This window comes from Rhipicephalus microplus, chromosome 3 (genome assembly GCF_043290135.1).
Source record: "Rhipicephalus microplus isolate Deutch F79 chromosome 3, USDA_Rmic, whole genome shotgun sequence".
Taxonomy (NCBI): Eukaryota; Metazoa; Arthropoda; class Arachnida; order Ixodida; family Ixodidae; genus Rhipicephalus; species Rhipicephalus microplus.
The window spans coordinates 4,889,892-4,908,146 of NC_134702.1; the positions used below are offsets into that span (position 1 = coordinate 4,889,892).

Sequence of the window (18,255 nt, forward strand, 5' to 3'; positions counted from 1 at the left end):
GTTTAAACAAAATATTCAGTCAATATTACACTGAAAATAAAATTATTGATCTGCTACAGCCTTACTGCAATGTAAAAAGTTCAATTTTAAGTGACTAGTTGCACATTACACAAAAATAAAACATGACATAAAACCTTAGGAAGCAGCACTGACACGTTCAGAAATTTGCTTTGTGCTTGCATTAAAATTCAGCCCTCAGAAGAGAAAATCGCTTTTGTCCGATAAGTCATGTGTCCAGGGAGACACAAAGTAAGACAATAATGGTTTCAGTTGCCCAATCAACTAAGAATAATGAAATTTCGGTCCAACAATAAGTGGGTATAGAAGTTTAGTATAGAAAAGTTTGTATAGAAAAGTTTGTGGTAGTTGTGTTTCTGCACACTCCCACTTGGCAAAATTCTTCGAGTGTGTCTATGCTCCGAGATATTCCACTCGGAAGTTTAATTGAGCTTTTCATGATTACGCATGCAAGACAGTGAGGATCAGCAAAACATTCCTCCCTTGTGGGATGAGCAGTCAGTGCTTGCTATCACCAGCCGATAATAAAGAGGTAACCATTATGTTTGTCTATGGCTTCGACCCATGGTCAGATTATATGCGGCTCCTCAGGTAGTAGTAGCTGTGTGCTAGTGCTCACTGTCCTGCATGCATAATGATGCAAGCCACAGCTAAACTTTCCAGCTGGATATCTGAGCACAGGCATGCCAGAATTCTATGGACCCATGTAGTAATGTGACTGGCTCAAATTTTGAATACGTGCACGGGCGCCTGCTGCAGCTACCAATAATAAGTTCATTATTGAATCTTATTCAACAGCACGGCTGACAGTGATAATTATTGTTGCACATTCTGTTTCCTTGAACACTTAGCTTTTTTTAAAGTGGCTTTCACACACACAACTTACAGCACTGACTTTTTTAAAGGAAAACAAAAGGCCTAATTTTGAACATCCTGAACATGCAAGCTACTTGAGTACATCAACCAGGTGGCTCAGTCAAGTTCTCTTTCCATAGGGAACAGAAGCCATGCACAGCTGCTGTACATTCAGTAGCCAACTTTTCCACGAGCCACCATTCATGACAGGTTTATCCGAAATTTTTTCACACTCAGTTCGTACGAGGTGCATGCATAGGCTGCGATGGAAACACAGAAAAAAACAATCAAGTGACATGTGTCTCTTAGCAAAATGTAATTAGTCAGTCTATTCAGAAAGGATTTAGAGCAGTGTGCCTTAAAACAAACAGGATGTACACAAACTAGAGATGTTACAAGCAAAACTTTTTTGGTGTTCCTGGCGAACACAATGGCAAACTTTATGAAAGAAAATGCAATTTCCACATTGCAGATGTGTCGAAACCATGTTTGAATTGCGCTCGTGCATAGTGCATTGACAACAAATTCAATAATACCACAACACATACATGATGGTATGCACTTTCATCAAGTATCCATTGCAGGTAATCTATATTAATAAATATGAATTTGATTTCGAATACAACTTATGTAGCTTTCTTCAGGCCGCTAACACTGGGACGATTATACCTATAATGCCAGAAATTGGTGTCGCTAAATGACTATTGTGTGCTGCCAAATCATGGTCATCAGTATCAATAATTCTGGTTGGCTAAAAAGGCAGTACCCCTCACTTGAGCATCACAGGTTATCTAATGAAAAAAAAAAAAAACAAAAAAAACATGGAAATACTAAGACATATGGGTCACCCACCTTGAACCACACAACATCCCAATAAAGCATGCAAGCTTCTGCAACAATCTCCGGGAACCAGAATCTTGGAAGCTATTGACTTTGATTTAGCAATAAGATTTGATCAAACTGATTTCCAAATTTGTATAATTCCTTCAGTGCCAATAGCTTGAGAACTTGCAGTCAATATTTATTATTCTCAAATAAATACGATGTCCAATTTTACATTTTAACAGCAATATGGGCATCACTTATGCATGCTTACCGTGATTTATACCATTATGGGGAGTATTGATTGATAAATAAAATGTTCATTCTGCACATACCACAGATCCCGTTGACATCTGTAGCGCATGCCTAGAGCGTTAAGCTTGTCATTAGTTAGAAAAAGACATTGGAGGTGGTGCTCTAAACTATTCTTAATGTTCGTACACGTAAAAGTGTTTAGCATAGTTCCAACACCAATGTTGGGCGAGGTGCATAGAATATTTAATAAACCAAAACAGAATCTAAACCCAGTGGTAACGAGCGGAGTAGAATCTATGGTGCTCGAACGCATGGACTAATGACTGAATTGGTGCTCGCACAGTAAGCTACAGCGATTCGGCCACATTTAGCCATGAAATATTCATTCGAAAATACAGTTCAAGGTAAACAAATGGCTTAAAATGCACGGATTCAGGCCGCATGAGGCGACCTATGTTGCTGATATATACCGTAAGTTCGAATTTTACTGAACGAGCTGCATGAACACTTAAGCATAAGTGCAACCTTTGTGAGCCATACCTAAGACAATGCAACACGCTGCACACGAACAGGCATCAACTCAAATATCACGGTAGTTTATAAAGATGCGTGCCAGAGCGGATGCATACACCGGCATACATTCTGCCACCCGCAAAGAAAAACATCTTTGATAGTAGTCATAACGTATAATGATACTGTGGCTGTTTAAAATGGAATGTATAGCAGATGAAACTGCCTTGGACACATTCACTTATGAACAGGCTTACGTGCCTTAGGCATGATCAACACCTACAGCTAACAAACACGCCAGAATTAATCAACAAAAATAGTGGTCACTCGCGAGCAGGGCCCCCCTTCAACACCGCTGCCGAAAGAGGCGGCACCCGCCACAACTCTGCTCAAATCTGCCCCCAATTTCCCGCTGCGCGTGCATGCTTCACACTCCACAAAAAAAAAAAAAAAAAAACTTTTACGCACTTAACTTCGCATAACTTGCCTTCACACTGCTGAAATTCTACATAAAATTGAGTCGCTATGTAAACAAAAGCTCACTTATCGAGCACATGGTCGGAAAAACAGGGTGAACACGGTAATAAAAAAGCGCCGACTGCAGCAATATGGTACATACCTGCAAGTGCTCCACGATACGAAGCCACACATCCTTGCTTGAGTATAGTGCATCTTCGTTATCAGCAGAACTGGCAGAACACAACACACAAACACAAAGTGCCAACACACTTAAAACATGAGAGAAATCGACTCGAACCCGACCCTTCGAGAGACAATCGAGCGGCGGGTAGCACGTCCAAACAAGTAAAATTGTTCTAACCACACAGACGCACGCCGCAATTTTTTAATGCTGACTAGTAAGCTTTGTTACTACATTTAAATATTTAAAAATATATACTACATAAATATGTAAAGAGAATATTATTGATTTAAAAAAAAAATAAATGTAGAAAACATCATTCGAGATATCATCCACGAATTCTATCAAAAGTCCTAAAAAATATTAGTAAACGTTTTGGAAGACCTCTTGTAAAGAACGTTTTCTCGGCATCATCTAAGATATTTCCCGTGAAAAACGTTTATTCAACGTCACGTAATATACCTAGATGTCCCCATACCTTTCTAGTCGTTTCGAGAAGTTTTTATGACATTTCGTGTCTCTTGGGTGTAACCTTAAGAAAGAAAGCAGAGTGGGCCAGGGAGCAAACTGGGGTTAAGGATGTCATAGTTAAAATCAAGAAGAAAAAATGGACATGGGCCGGGCACGTAGCACATAGGCAGGATAACAGCTAGTTATTATAAGGGTAACTGACTGGCTTCCCAGAGAAGGCAAACACATGATGGGGAAACAGAAAGTTAGGTGGGTGATGAAATTCAAAAGTTCGCAGGTATAACGGGGCAGCAGAAAGCAAAAGACCGGGTTCGTTGGCAGATGATGTGAGAGGCCTCTGCCCTGCAGTGGGTGTAATCAGGCTGATGATGATGACTATTATCATTATTAGGTGTCAGCATTCATATCAAAGGGACTGACAAGGGCCCAGACAAGAAATTGAGATAATCCCACGTATAGAAAGATTGTCTGTTTTATTGTCTACACGGAACTCTTGTTTTCTCAAAATTTGCCTCAAAATTAATTTTGGCACCTGTTGCAGCAAAAATTGGAGGTGTACTTGCAGACAATAATGTGATCTTTTGGTAGTGTATGCTATTATCTCTGTAATAGCGTTGAATTGCAGCACACTTTATTATAATCTTTTCTAACTTGCACCTCCATTTGTACTTAGCAAAACAGTGAGCCCTGCCTAGTGGCACCGCCGTCGGAGAATCGTGCAGAGTATCTCCTTGGCGGTCTCTGCGATGAGCTCCAGCTAGGTGAAAACAGTTGAAATGGTGCTTACTTAACTGCAGTTTCACTCATTCTTGTGAAGGCAGAACCTTGAGCGTAATAAACAGTTCGTTGAGGAGGGCTATCATCATTGCTCTCAGCTCACAACATTGCTTTAGGACATTGGCATACAGTTTTAGAGGCTTTCAGATAGAAAAATACTGCTAATAAATTCACTTCGTGTTTTGGGGATCAACATTGCAGCTACGAGCATTATGTAGAATGAATTTTTTTGCGCCATAAGCAACAGTGTCGACAAATATCAGTTATCGTGCCCTTTAAACATTGATGTCACAGTAAACAAAGGATGGACTATAACACAATAACTTCAATAACATCACCCCTGTTATCATTATTTTCTTGCATTAATCCTGACTGATGTAGAATGTGGCAATGTCATGACGTATTCTATGTAATGATGCCATTGCTCTGGTTGTTTCCTTCAGTGAATCTCCTGGAAGTGGATTCTGGCAACACTGGGTCAAGAATCAGCCGTTTCGCAAACTACCTCCGCAATCTACTGCCATCTAATGACACAACAGTTACGGAACTCGCTGCGTATGCCATTGGACGTCTGACAACTGTTGGGAGCAGCTTTACCGCTGAATACGACGACTTTGTCATTAAGCGTGCCATTGAGTGGCTCTGTGAGGAGCGCCACGAGGGTAAGCGTCATGCTGCTGTGCTGATTCTTCAGGAACTGGCCATTTCGACACCTACGTTCTTTTTCCAAAACATACAGCCAATCTTCGATTGCATTTTCAATGGCGTACGTGACCCCAAACCGATGATTCGTGAAGGTGCAGTGCTGGCTCTGAGGGCTGCACTCATGGTGACAGCTCAGCGCGAGACAAAGGACACCCAGAATCCTCCCTGGTACTCCAAGTGTTACGAAGAAGCTGAAAGTGGCTTTGAAGAGGCGCTGGGAGGTGCGAGAGAGAAAGGTGTGAACAGAGAGGACCGCGTCCATGGCTCCCTTCTGGTCATCAGCGAACTTCTTAAGTGCAGCAACATTGAAGGAGAGCGAGTGCGCCAGGAACTAGAGGAGGTCACTTCCCAGCAGGCTAGGCACGAAGCACACCGTAGTTCGGGCAGTTCTCTGACGCGCTCTCTGCGGGCCCTGCAACACATGCAAGAGCACCGGGGGGCCAGAGCGGCTCTGCTGCGCTACCATCGAGCACAGGGCTTTCAGCCAGCATCCATAGTGCACTCGTACCAGCTGCACGGGGGCCACCGGCATCACACTCATCGCCTGGTGCCCACGCACGAGAGCAACACCTGCAAACGCCTGCTGGACGAAAAGTTTGATCAGGTGGGTTTTCGCTCTAGTAATGTAAGCCAACACTGCTGTGATATTTCATGTACCCCTTCAGGGCACCAAAATCTCCACTCTTGTGGCAGAAAGACATTTAACAAGCGAGCAAAGAATAATGCAGTTGCTATTACATCATGAATTTGATGGTGTATGGCGGCAAGGGCAAGAACCTGTCCACGCTGGCCATATATTGGCTACTGCAATAAAATAAATAAAATAAAAATCATGGTTTCTATCTAAGATTGTAGCAATGAATGTAATAACGACAGACTGCAATGTTATATAACATGAATAATGACAAATAAATAGTGTCAAATAGGGAATTAAGGTTAGCTGCTAACGCTTTTTAGCGTGCAACTTCGCCTAACTCAACAAAATGTTTGCATGAATAGTGGTCACTGGTATGAGCAAAGTAACATCTGTGCTATTTATGGCTTCAACACAAACTTAAGGATGAGAAGACAACATGTACGAGCTTGAGTCATCTGCTGATCCCAGTAAATGTACGGCATGTGCGACCATGGACGACTGCGCTCGTCCAGCTAAAGCACGCAGTTCCTGGCAAAGCCACGCAGCTCCCCCTTCCCTCCCTCTCTGGGACCCCTCCATGTGCCCTTTGCACCAAAGATGTGGCCAGCTTGTTCTCTCTCCACTTGAGCTTCAGGTCATCATTGTCATCAGCCCCCACACTTTCACTACTTGGTGAATATATGATGCACACAAAAATGCCATCGAGACGGACTTTATATGGAAACTCAGGACCATACTGTTTACATTTTCTTTCAGGTTGTTTCACGAAATTCTACGAACTACGCCTGCAGTTGTGATGGTTTCTTATCCTGTTCATTCTACTGCTGATTACAGATATGTGAAAGGGTTTTAAGGCAACGTGCCTTGCGAAATCCATACATCCAGCATGCCCTGCACATGGTGCTGCCCAGACTTGCCGCCTTCCAGACACAAAGATTTGTGAAGAGGTATGAAAGAACACTGCTGTTGCTTGCGTTCTTATTCGTATTTGGTTATTATTTGAATGTTTTCATATTTGAGCACATCTATTAATATTAACTGCATCACATTTTGGTAATGGCAACTAGCAGAAGTGGAATTCACTGTGTTATCCTCGGCATTATGGTCTCTTAGTTCTCACTAATATTTAAGGGTGAAAGTTCTGCCCCGATATGACCTGCTGTGCCTAAACAACAATTTGCGTGTTCAGCCTAGTCTTTTCAACTGAGCAGCACTTGTTGCATACACAAAGGACACAGCCGCATTCACGTCCTGTACAGTTTGGTCATGTCGTATTTCGTTTCATGTATGGTGCTTGCATCATGCTTCATGTGCCGCATGAACAAAACGCATGAATCTTGTGAAGGCGGTGTTTCCATGGAGAGCTCATTGTGCGACTCTATCTTTTAGCAGTGGAGCTGTTAGTCAAACTATAAAGACTGCAGTGTTGACAAGAAAGTTGGCAAAAAAACTCGCCGCACCATTGCCGAGCACAGCTCGCGCTTTTTGATGGAGCCTGTTGAGCCATACAAACTGATAAAAAATGTAAAAATACAAAGAAGATTACCTTCACCGACGAAGAGATGAATGATATAGCAACAAAATCAAATGTCGTAATGTCAATGCCACATGCTCTTCTTTTTATTTTTGTTACTGCACCATTATACGTGTAATGCTGCTTTCTGCGCCCAAAAGACTGAGAACCATCTAGATAATCTTGGAACCTTCTGGTGAGGCGACGTGCACAACGCATACATAAGAGTTTGTTCTCGAACTTGCGCAGCCACTAGTGATAATGCTGGAATCATTGATGGTATGCTGACATGCTACATTACTTGGCAGATTATCAACGGCCAACGCTCTATGTTCGCTTCTATCAGTCTACAGTGTGTATTGCTTGTAGAGTGGTGTTTTGTTTTCTGGGCAGAGGTTCATCCAAATACAAAGTTCAGTTGTGAAAACAATGACTGCTGACTTCGTCAATGTCATGACCCCATGACAATGAAAAGCGAGTCTGACAGCTCTTTTGGATCCGATATCGCGTAACTACAAAACACTGGTGTAAAAGAAAAAGTACGACTGCTTCGGGGAGAAATGCTCTTTTCGTAAAATTTCTTCGAGTTAGGGGCGCACCACGTAAAACGGTGTACGAGCCATACGCTGATGCTTGTTGAGATAGCACGTGTGCCAACGATCGCGACCGCGCCTTTGGCATCTAAGTTCACAGCTGCTGCCCGAGCCCCACCCCTCAAGTTTTTCATGCTTTTTCAAAATGGGCGTTGTGTTTCCTCTCCGCTTAGGCATTCGACGGCAGGTCTAACATGCGGCGGGATTCTATCTCGTGAGTGCGCAAGAAATATTACCAACTTGGGCTTTACGGGAAACACCGCAGTGACGACAAAAACCCTTGAGGGTTCAAAGTACTCCTATTGCTAAAAAAAGTTTCCGCGCCAACGCCTATAATAGCAATGGTGCAACGAGCGCATCTAATTTACTTCGAGGCTCTCATGCCGGCTCTGGCGCTATGACCGAAACATCAGTTTCGATCTAAAATTGATTTCTAATCTTATTGTGTTTAAAATGAAGATAACTGTTATTAGCTCATCTCTAGTTTTGAGTTGCTGTTCATGTTGGATGCACTGTTCTAATCACGTTTTGAACAATGCAACTTTTTAACATTGATATTTTATTCTTTTATTGTTTTTCATTCATTTGAGCTCTAGTAGCTATCGAAAGTGTCACTTATGTCTTTTCTTTGAGTTGCTGCGCTTTCAGTTTTGATGTTGTAAGGTTTGATACATATATATACATCAATTTGTGGTAGGTCTGATGGCTTCATCAGCATTGAATGATCACTAAAAACTGCATAAATTTTGTCTTTACCAGAAAGCAATAATTTTAATTACAGTGATGTGTGATCCTAGAAATCTGCTCCAAGACTAAATTTCACCGCTCCGAAACGCACTTTTTGGTGCTTTCAGCTAGTATGCGAGGAATTATTGGTCAGCTGCCAACACATGCTACGTAATGCCAAGTGGCAGAACAAGAGTGTTCCACATTTATCTCATGGCTACTGGCAGTTCTGACTGATGCTTTCACATTTAAATGCACATACACACCCCATCAAGTAGACGGGCTGTAGCCGCCACGGTAGCCGAGTTAGTAGATCATCAGATGCATTGTTCGAAGGTCGCAGGTTCGGTCCCTTCTCGTGGCAACTTAAGTTTTTGTCCACTTTTTTTCCTTCACATTTACAATCAATTTACTAGGAACAGCATCCACTAAACTCTCCTAGGCATTATTGTTGCTTATTTCTAATAAATATTGTATCTTACAAAGAAAAACGAGCCCTTGAAATTTCTGCTGTTTTCTTCTTCACATTTTGTGTCATTTGCTGTTCTCACCAGCATATTAAGCATTTCATCAAATGATGCTTGGTAATTAAATTAGATTTGCATGTTAAGGTGTCTGTATGCAATATGTAAATTTAAGGGGAAGCAGAGGGGCTCCCTGTGTTCATCGGAACACGTTTTATGCGTGTCATCTTCTATCACCTAGAGTATACAACGCCATTAGTGAAAAGATGTTTGTCATTTATCTTCCTCTGCGTGAATAAAGTCTCACCAAGTTTCAGTGAAGCATCAGTGCAATCACTCACCTGGTGTTCATGTCACTCTGTGACGGCCGTGATGTCTCAAATCTTTCACCAATTATCCCGATTCATCCGCTTGTGCTCGTATTATGTATTTGCTAGGCACATGGAAATGGTAAACTTAAAGTTTGAAGCAAATTCTAAGCAAGTAGTGATTTGGTGGAATATTTTGAAATGAATTTTGAATTGTATGTCACATTCTATAAAGAATAATGAGCATATTTGTTATGAGATACTAACTACCCTTTAAAGCATGTGCGAAGGTAATTCTTGTTGGTTCTGTGGAAAGTGAAAGCAACTCACTGAAGAAGGAGCAGGACATGACTTCTAGTATAAGACAATCATATTCTGTAGAGTCCTTCGCGTTTTAAAGTTGGAGCATATAAGCCTGTATAACTAGCTATTGGTCAAACCTCGATGTCGTGCTTGAAGGCTGTGCAGATTTGCCCTGTATTCAGCACTGCTTCACAGCTCTGAAACTGCCTCTACAGAGGTTTGTACAGGTCGATTCATTCAGTTCGAATGCTCTAAAATTTAGAATAATTTACATTTGAATATAAATACTGCAATATTTGTTCGAATATCCGATGTGCTCAAATATTCCCACATGCCTAGTATTTGCATCTGCTAACTGCCCTTAACCCTTCACATTCCAAAGCCTTTTTTTGTTTCCCATCTTTCATCATTGTGGTTCAAAACTGAAAGGCTCAAAGCTCAAGTAAAGAAATTTTTTTAGTCTCTTACGGATGACACATAATGTAGCAAAAAAACATGTGCCTTCATCAACCCTGAACCATCTTGTCCAGCAGTTTCCAACCACTCAGACCATGCAGGATTACAGGACAGGGGGGTAAAGTGTTGAGCAAGCACTATGACTTGCAGGTATCTGGCCGACACCATGGACTACCTTCTTGGCTGCTTGCGGAGGGAGAGGGAGCGAAGCTGGGCTTTTCTCTCCATAGGACTGCTAGCTGTTGCTGTGGGTGAACACCTGTTGCCCTACCTTCCTAAGGTTATGGAGGTTATCCGTGTGTCCTTGCCCAGCAACAGTGTGCCATCGAAGTAAGTGGACCTTGCAAGGTTCATCCCAGATGATTTGCATCATGCATGTCTTTGAATTTTCGAAAGGATCAACTGCACTAATAAAAGCAAGGACACAGAGAAGGTAAAGGAAAGTGCGTGCACAGACTCAGAACTCTGCTGTGAGTCTGCACATGTGCTATCCTTTACTTTCTCTGTGTCTTTGCATGTATTAGCGCAGTGAAACTTTTCAAGAATGACTATTAAGAGCCCAAATGAGTGCTCTTCTGCAATATATCTTTGAAGTGATGTAGAGTGCCAGCTCTGCCATGCAGATGCTAATTTCGCTGTGCTTCAGCCATATTCAAAAAAGGGCAAATGCTTGAAGCCAGTTCAGCTGTCAGAAATGCTGTATAGCTGTGAGGAGAAGTGACAGGCACACTTGCTTAAGAGAAAGCTGTGGTATTTGCCAAGACGTGAAAGCAGTTCAAGAACACACAAGAATATTGTTAGGTTCTCCGCATAGAGCTGCACAATCTTGGCAGATCTCTTTGATCATCCAATTCTGGTTATCTGTGGGCTTCAAAAGCCAGCCAGAGCTAATTTTGTCATGTTGGTTTTGGCAATTCACAGGTCATGTGAACCCGGCTCAATGATTTTCACCTGGTAGCCCTCTGGAAGATTTCTGGCTTGCAGGCAGTGAACTGAGATCACAAGTCCTAACTGCATGATTATAGGGACTTAGTGTATTGCAAGACCTACCATATTTACTCGCGTAATGACCCCCCCCCCCCCCCTTTTTTTTTTATTTAGAAAAGTTGACACCAATTTGGGGGAAGGCTTCATTATGCAGAAGAAAAAAAAAAGTCACAGGAGTCATAACAGCAAAAATTTCGCTTGACGGCTTGGCTTGTTTTGGCTCGAGAAATGCAAGACAAATATTTATAGCCAGAACCTCTTCTTGTTTCGTCCCGTAACGAAAGTGCACGAATCGACGCCGAAGTGTCGTCCAGCCGCTCGGTTCCCATTCTGCAGCGCATGCTGTTCGTAACCTGCCGTGTAGTTAGTGTACTGGCCGAACGCGCCCTGAGCAGCAAGTGTGCCAAAAAAGTTCACAATGACAAACCCGAGAACAAAGACGCAGCGTTGGATGGCAGCACACAAATGTTGGGTACACGTTGCGGGTGCACAACGCTCCGTCATTGTGGTTGCGCTTTGCATGGCCTCCGAGATGGCAGGTGCGCAGCGAGTTTTTATGCCATGCACCCACTATTTCGGAGGCCACACGCTTTCTTTTGTGCCGCTGTGCTTCCGTGGCACTATCAACAAAGAGGTTTCTCCTGCATTCGACAAATCGCACTTTATCCAAAAAGCGCGACTTTCACATTTTGAATAATGTTGTCTGCGCTCGTGCTGCTCACAACTGTTTGGCATGGTCACTAAACTATGTTTTGACATTTATTGTGTTGTTATTTTGGGATATAATGGCTTGATTTAACGTAGTTTTGATTGTCAACAACACTGGCTATCATACCGAAATAAAATGAACAGATACAGACCAAGGTGAATAGGGGTTCAATATGCAAGTAAATATGGTATTTAAAATGTAAAGCCTCTAATCATTCTCTAGGTAAAAATTTGTCTTGAGAAAAAAAAATAAAATGAAATTCCTATGTATTTCTAGGTAAGTCATAGTTTTGAGCATTCCAAAAAATTTTGCATGTAACTTGTGGTGCTCTAATTTGTTGTCTTGTAAAAAAATGAATAAAATTTAGTCTCTTTTATTTTGGGAAAGGGGGCTTAGTATTCTTCCAAGAAATTGCAGAGGATGAAGGGCCGAAGTTGGGGCATTTGACATGAAATGACCCATTTATCAGTGCCCACATGCAAGCAGCTGAAATTTATTTATTAATGTATTTACAATTCCTCAAAGGCCTCAGTGAAGGTACATGAGAGGTCAGCTATTGACCATTTACAGAAATCTGCAAGGTTGTTTTCTAATTAAAAGGAAAAAAACTCTCGTGCCCAGGCTGCTTTTCTCGCTCACTGTGCTTTTACCACGCATATTTCAGTGAAGGCACGCGAGTGCGACAAAACGACTTTTCTCCAACAATTACTGTGTCCCACCTCAAACGAACCCTGAAATCGCATGGAGGGCGTTGTTCATAAAAAAGGGAGGGGGGAAGGCAAAAGCACATTGAGTGAAAAGAGCAGTCCGAGAACGAGACCTTTTGGTTGGAAAAAACCTTGCAAAAAAGCCAGCCTGGAGATGTGCGCAAATGGTCAATCGCTGTGTGTTAAATGTGTGTATGCATGGTCTCTGCTATTAAGATGCTGACACTGGAGTGACACACCACGTCAAGGGGAAGGTCGGCTTGATGGTATTAGTAGGAGTTGTTGAGGGGTAAACCTTGAATAATAGGCACGGATCTCGATACAGTGGCCTGATGAAAAACTAGCTAGATTAGTGCAAGATTTTGCTTCATTTACACTTGACTGGTATAAGCAATCTGAAAAATTAATATTGGTGTGTGGTTTTGTGCAGTTTATGATGTTTTAGCGGTGTTACATTGGTGGTGCAGCTTATTTGCAGGTATTTGTTGCATACTTCAAGCACTATCTCTTGTGCCGACGACTGCACTGAAAGCTCCACAGAGAGGGATGCCAAGGGGTACACAACACTAGCATGTGGCGACACCCTGAGGCTATAAGTGCATCTGATCAGAATGCCACTAGCCTTGAAAGCTGGGCGAGTTGGTAAGGGTTCACCTTCCAGCTAACTGCGAGGCAGACGGGACGCAAAGAAAGAACGAAACAAGACAGGCGAGTGCAGACTCGCATCTGATTTACTGAAAAGTTAAAATTTAATCAAAACCAAATAGTGTTTAGCAAAGGGCAATGTGTCACAGTCAAAGTTTATAAGTCTATTGGAAAACACAGACAAAAAATCAATCAAACAGGTGCACATGTAAGGACACGAAAGACAACAGTAACATGTAGAACTCAGATATACATGACTTGTAGAAGATTCACTGATGCACCCTGGTTCCTTTCTTCTTATGTGAAAAGCATTCTTAGACTTAGATATCTGCTATTTCTAGAAATGACATTTGGAGCAGAGTGTGTCAGTGAATCTTCTAGTGTAAGTCTTTCAGATGAAGAGTATGCATACCTGAGGTCTACAAGCTGGGGTTTTCTTACGTGGTGGTACACATGTGCCTGTTTGATTTTGTGTGTGTGTTTGTTTTTGTGTTTTCAGTACGTTGATAAACTTTGACTATGACAAATTGCCCTTTGCTGGACACTATTTAGCGTCGTTTACGTTTTTAATGAATCAGTTATGAGTCTGCACTCGTCTGTTTTGTTTCGCAGTTTGCGAGAAGACATGCCACTGTTGGTTTTTGTTCACCAACTATCAGTCGTTGACGTGAAGAAGTAAGCATTGAAGAGAGTTGAGTGTGCTTGAGAAAACTTAAGCTTCACATCTTGGTTCTAAACTCTTCTTTCCGTGCATAACCCTTGGATTTGTTCATGGCAGTGTCTGCTTTCCGCAGAATGTGTTTCTTGAAGGAGCTTGAAGGGTGGTTTATGATCTCCACAAGGGAATGGGATGTTTGTAATTGCTGACTTGTAAACTAGATGAGTTTATCAACATTATGCACACTGAGATGACAAGCACCTTTGTGTGACTGTAGCCACCTCGGTACACAAAGGCCCCCCTGCCACGATTGACAGAACTGACAACTGTGTTCTTGCGAACAACAATATTCTTGGAATCGGGTCTCAGTCTAGTGCTGGTGCACTTTTTAAAATTTTATTTCGGACACTCTAGCTTGCCGGCAGAATTTCTTTTCTCTTCGTAATTTGTGCCCCTACTCGATACTGTGGTGCAGTGTCACCAATAAGACTTCAAACCTTGTTAACCTCACTGCTCTTATTTTGTTTTTTTTTATGGGTTTGTGAAATATAGTTTTGACAATCATTGCTTAATAAGTAAACCATTTTTCTAAGGTGTCAACTTTTTTTTCTCTCAAGTGCAACCAACGTCGCCAAATTCAGTGCCATAGTTGTCAAGATAAACAGCATTAATTCTCGGTTATATACTAGATGGTAGCTTCTGAGCTCGGCATCCTAAGGGACTGACAACCAAGCGTTATGGTGCTTGTTTTTTATGTGCTGTGGAATGTTTCTAGTCGGTGTTTAATATAATGGAATGGTAGCACAGAAGATGCTGACAAATACATGTAGCAGCACATGGCAGTGGTAGTTGTAGCCATTGTAATCAAGTAAGGCCCCTTTGGTTTATGCCTGTGCATTGTGTCCATGCATCAAACATGGGTGCTTGGTTCCACGTGTTGTCTTGAAGGCAGCACCACCTCTCAGTGTTAGCTCCTTTTATTACAATAGTATAAGCGAAGAATAGACTGGAGAGAATGTTAAGCATGAATTGCTGTGCACCTAAACAAGAGCAGTCTAGTACACACAGCAATCCGAAAAGTTTGTCGATCAGGCAGCGTCACTTTTAGACACAATTTAAAACAAGAAATGTAATTCAAATCACGAGAAAAAAAAATGCTTGGTTTTGCCACTGCAATTCATGGTCTTTTCATTTCGACTGAGTGATTAACACACTTCTAACCTAGGCTTCTGAAATCTAATCACACTTGCTGGCCTTCAAGAGATGCTTTTCATGCACATTGTGTTAGCATGTCATAGTGTGCAGGATTTATCACTATAATTTTATTGTTCTTCTAGGAAAAAAGGTCCTGTGTTGGATCCTGCAGTTTTCACGTGTATCAGCTTGCTAGCAAGAGCCAACAAAAGCAGCATTGCGAGTGATCTGAAAGACCTACTGGACCCCATGCTCAATACTGGCCTTAGGTTTGTCTCAGTTTAAAAATGGTTCCTAAATTATAGCATGCACTGAGATGCTGGTTAAACATTGGGGTTTGATGGGAAGAGCATGAAAAGCTGAGTGTGTTTGTACTGCCTCTTTCCTCTCTCTCCTACTGCTATGTTGAGAAAAAAAAGTTTGGGTTCGGCCCTCTCTGTTTTCATTTCAGTTGGGTTGCGTTATAAAAAGAATTAAGATTGATAACCACAAGGTAATTAGTTTGCAATGTTAGCTGATGTGCTAGTTCAGTAAACTATAGCTTGCTTACCTTATGGCTACATGCTGCACAGTTCATTGACTTTACCACTAGCTCTACTAGGCAGTGCACATGCTTCGTCAGTGGATGGTAAACATGGGCACATGGTAGACAGCAATGAATGCTTGAATGTGAACATAAATGAAGCTTAATGTTGCATGGCTACAGCAGTGATATGCTTAAAGATGGCCGCCTTAGGATTCAACATTACAAGAATGTGTAGCATAAGACCTCGTCTCGTTTCTTTCTACAATCCCTCTGTCTTCTTTTTCTTTTTATTATTATTTGTGCCGAGTACAGCAGAACAGTAGAAGGGTATTGGGGCATTCAAGTGTGTATCTTGGAGAATAAATGACAGAGTTGAATCTCATAGTGAGATAAATTGTAAGTATTGCCAAGAACCGTATATGTTCAGTATTTGTAGTTTTCAAACAAACAAACAAAAAAAAGATAGGAACAGCACATCAATAATACACGTGCTTATTTAAGGAGCTCTTTTAAGGGAAGGTGTGACATGAAAAAAGAAAAAAAGCTGCATTAATCTGTAGTCTGGGCGAATAAAATTTTCTTGGTATATATAAGCTTTTGTCCTGATTTCTAATATGTAATCAGTTTTATGGTAAGTTGCACAGTTTTTGTTTTATGCCATGACAATGTGTAAAGTATAGTTCATTCTAGACGAACTTTTTATACCGCTAAACTTTTATTGTTCTGAGCCATCAATGGCTCATAATGCTCTACATTAACCGTAAAATACAAATAAGTATCAAGAAAGTGCCCTATAATGGGCCAGAAAAATTGTAATGTGAGAAATCTTAGAATCCTCAGCTCATACAAATTGCTTACTTGAGGTTCGTTATAACTATACAGGCGATATCAAGTTTTAAAGGATATACTTGCACTCTTCACATGCGGAGGAATATGTAGGCAATATTTCATCTTGATCAAGCTATCAGAAGTACCAAAAAGTGATGTCCAAACTCAAGAAGTTGCTCAAAAATGGATCTTAAGAAAAATGCATTTTAAGGGTACAATTGAAAGCTCACCTATGCAGAAAAAGTTTGTTTTTAAAGATTATTTTTTTTATCATGGGAGCTTGGCAATCATTATTTTGGGAATGTAGATTTAGTGAACTCCTCATGTGAAATGCAATGTCAAGCAGCCAGGTGGCAGTTCCCAGGAGACTTTTGACAAGGAGCTTATCTTGGCTCTTGGTAGCCACCTTGTGCTTTTTAAAAGCGATTTTAACCTACTTCAAATTAAATTACAATCTTCAGTTGCTCTGTCATGAAGGTAAGGAAATTTAACTAGAAAACAAAATATATATACGGTATTTACTCGATTCTACCGTGCCCTCGATTGTAACGCGCACCCGGTTTTCACGACCGAAAAAAAAGTAAGACATCGATTGCAACGCGCACCCATTTTTTTTGTTGGCCCACACGTCTACACCACTCTCGAAAACGACTCCTTTCGGGAGCGTCTTCCGTTTAAATATGAGGTACGGGGGAAGCTTGTGTCTACCTGACGTGCAACGGAGCATTGCCGTCACTCTAGTTTTACCGTGGCCCGATGTCAGCACGCGAGCTTGCTTCGACCCCTTCTCCTCGACGGTTGTAGTGCCAGGCATGTCGAAGTAAAGAGGCGTCTGATCGGTATTCCCGATTTGCCCAAGCAGGTAGCCGTTGTTGTGCCGCAAGTTTAGGACGAACCTCTGAAAACTGTGAAGCTTTTCATCGCACTCCTCCGGAAACTTTTCGCATATGCCCGTTCGCCTTCGGAGGGAAAAGCCTTTCCTCTTCATAATATTAGTTAGCCAGCACCTGCTCGCTTTAAACTGGCTCCACATTAGCCCTTTTTCTAAGGCTAACTGCATAGCCTGCACTTCGAGCAGTTCTGTCGTCACGAGCCGCTGTGCTGCTCACTACTCAATCACATACTCGCCGAGCAGCTCTTCAATTTGCGGAAACCGACCCTGCTGTGGTCCACTGAAGACTTTGCGTGAATTTTTGCTGTCGACACTCTTCTGCTTTGTTTCCGCCAGTCCCGCATGCACGTTTCGGGAGCTCCAAACGACCGCGATGCGGCCCGATTTTCGGAGTCGGCCCTTCCATGCCGTCGATGCTATTGCACTACAAGATGACGAACTCCTTAGCACACATACGAAGTGTCGCACATGGGAAACACATAGGCAGAAATGGCCGACGCGCCATGCCGACGCACGTGAGGGCGGCCATTTTGGAAATGCCGATGGCAATAGAATGACCGTATTCATTTTTTTTCGTACTTGATTCTAACGTGCATGCAATTTATGAACTTGCTTAAGTGGAAAAAAGGTGCGCGTTAGATTCGAGTAATTACGGTAATTTTGGTTAAAAACTTGCATTTATCGCCTTGCATCTCCTTTTAAAACATCAGAGCACTATATACTCTAAGTTGACTTGTCTTAATGGTGAGAAAAAAAATTTGCAGATCACACGCACAGTGGGAATTGATGATATGAGAAGCACGAATGAGAAATGTTGATATGTCTCATTGAAATCAGCACAACATTACGAGGTGGAGGTAAATGATGCTGTTCATATCTCCCGCGTCATTATTATCATGTTTGGATGTGTCGTTTACGATCGTCATCTATTCACGTCACTTGATACCAAATTTATATATGGAGCTAGCAAAACGACCACGAGCACGCTATGAGCGTGGTGTGTTGTCCTGTTCTTACATCACACGCATGTCATGATTATCATGTCTGCAACATTCA

At 41.9% G+C, this 18,255-nt stretch overlaps 1 protein-coding gene across 2 annotated transcripts in view; it reads left to right on the forward strand.

Moving 5' to 3' along the window:
- Nucleotides 1-18,255, forward strand: part of mTor (serine/threonine-protein kinase Tor) — a 278,630-nt gene that overhangs the window by 2,326 nt on the left and 258,049 nt on the right. For both annotated transcript variants that reach the window (XM_075888782.1, XM_037433800.2), the window contains exons 3-6: nucleotides 4,792-5,657; nucleotides 6,525-6,637; nucleotides 10,204-10,383; nucleotides 15,097-15,222. In XM_075888782.1, the coding sequence (XP_075744897.1) occupies nucleotides 4,792-5,657; nucleotides 6,525-6,637; nucleotides 10,204-10,383; nucleotides 15,097-15,222 (1,285 nt within the window). The remainder of the gene's footprint in view (nucleotides 1-4,791; nucleotides 5,658-6,524; nucleotides 6,638-10,203; nucleotides 10,384-15,096; nucleotides 15,223-18,255) is intronic.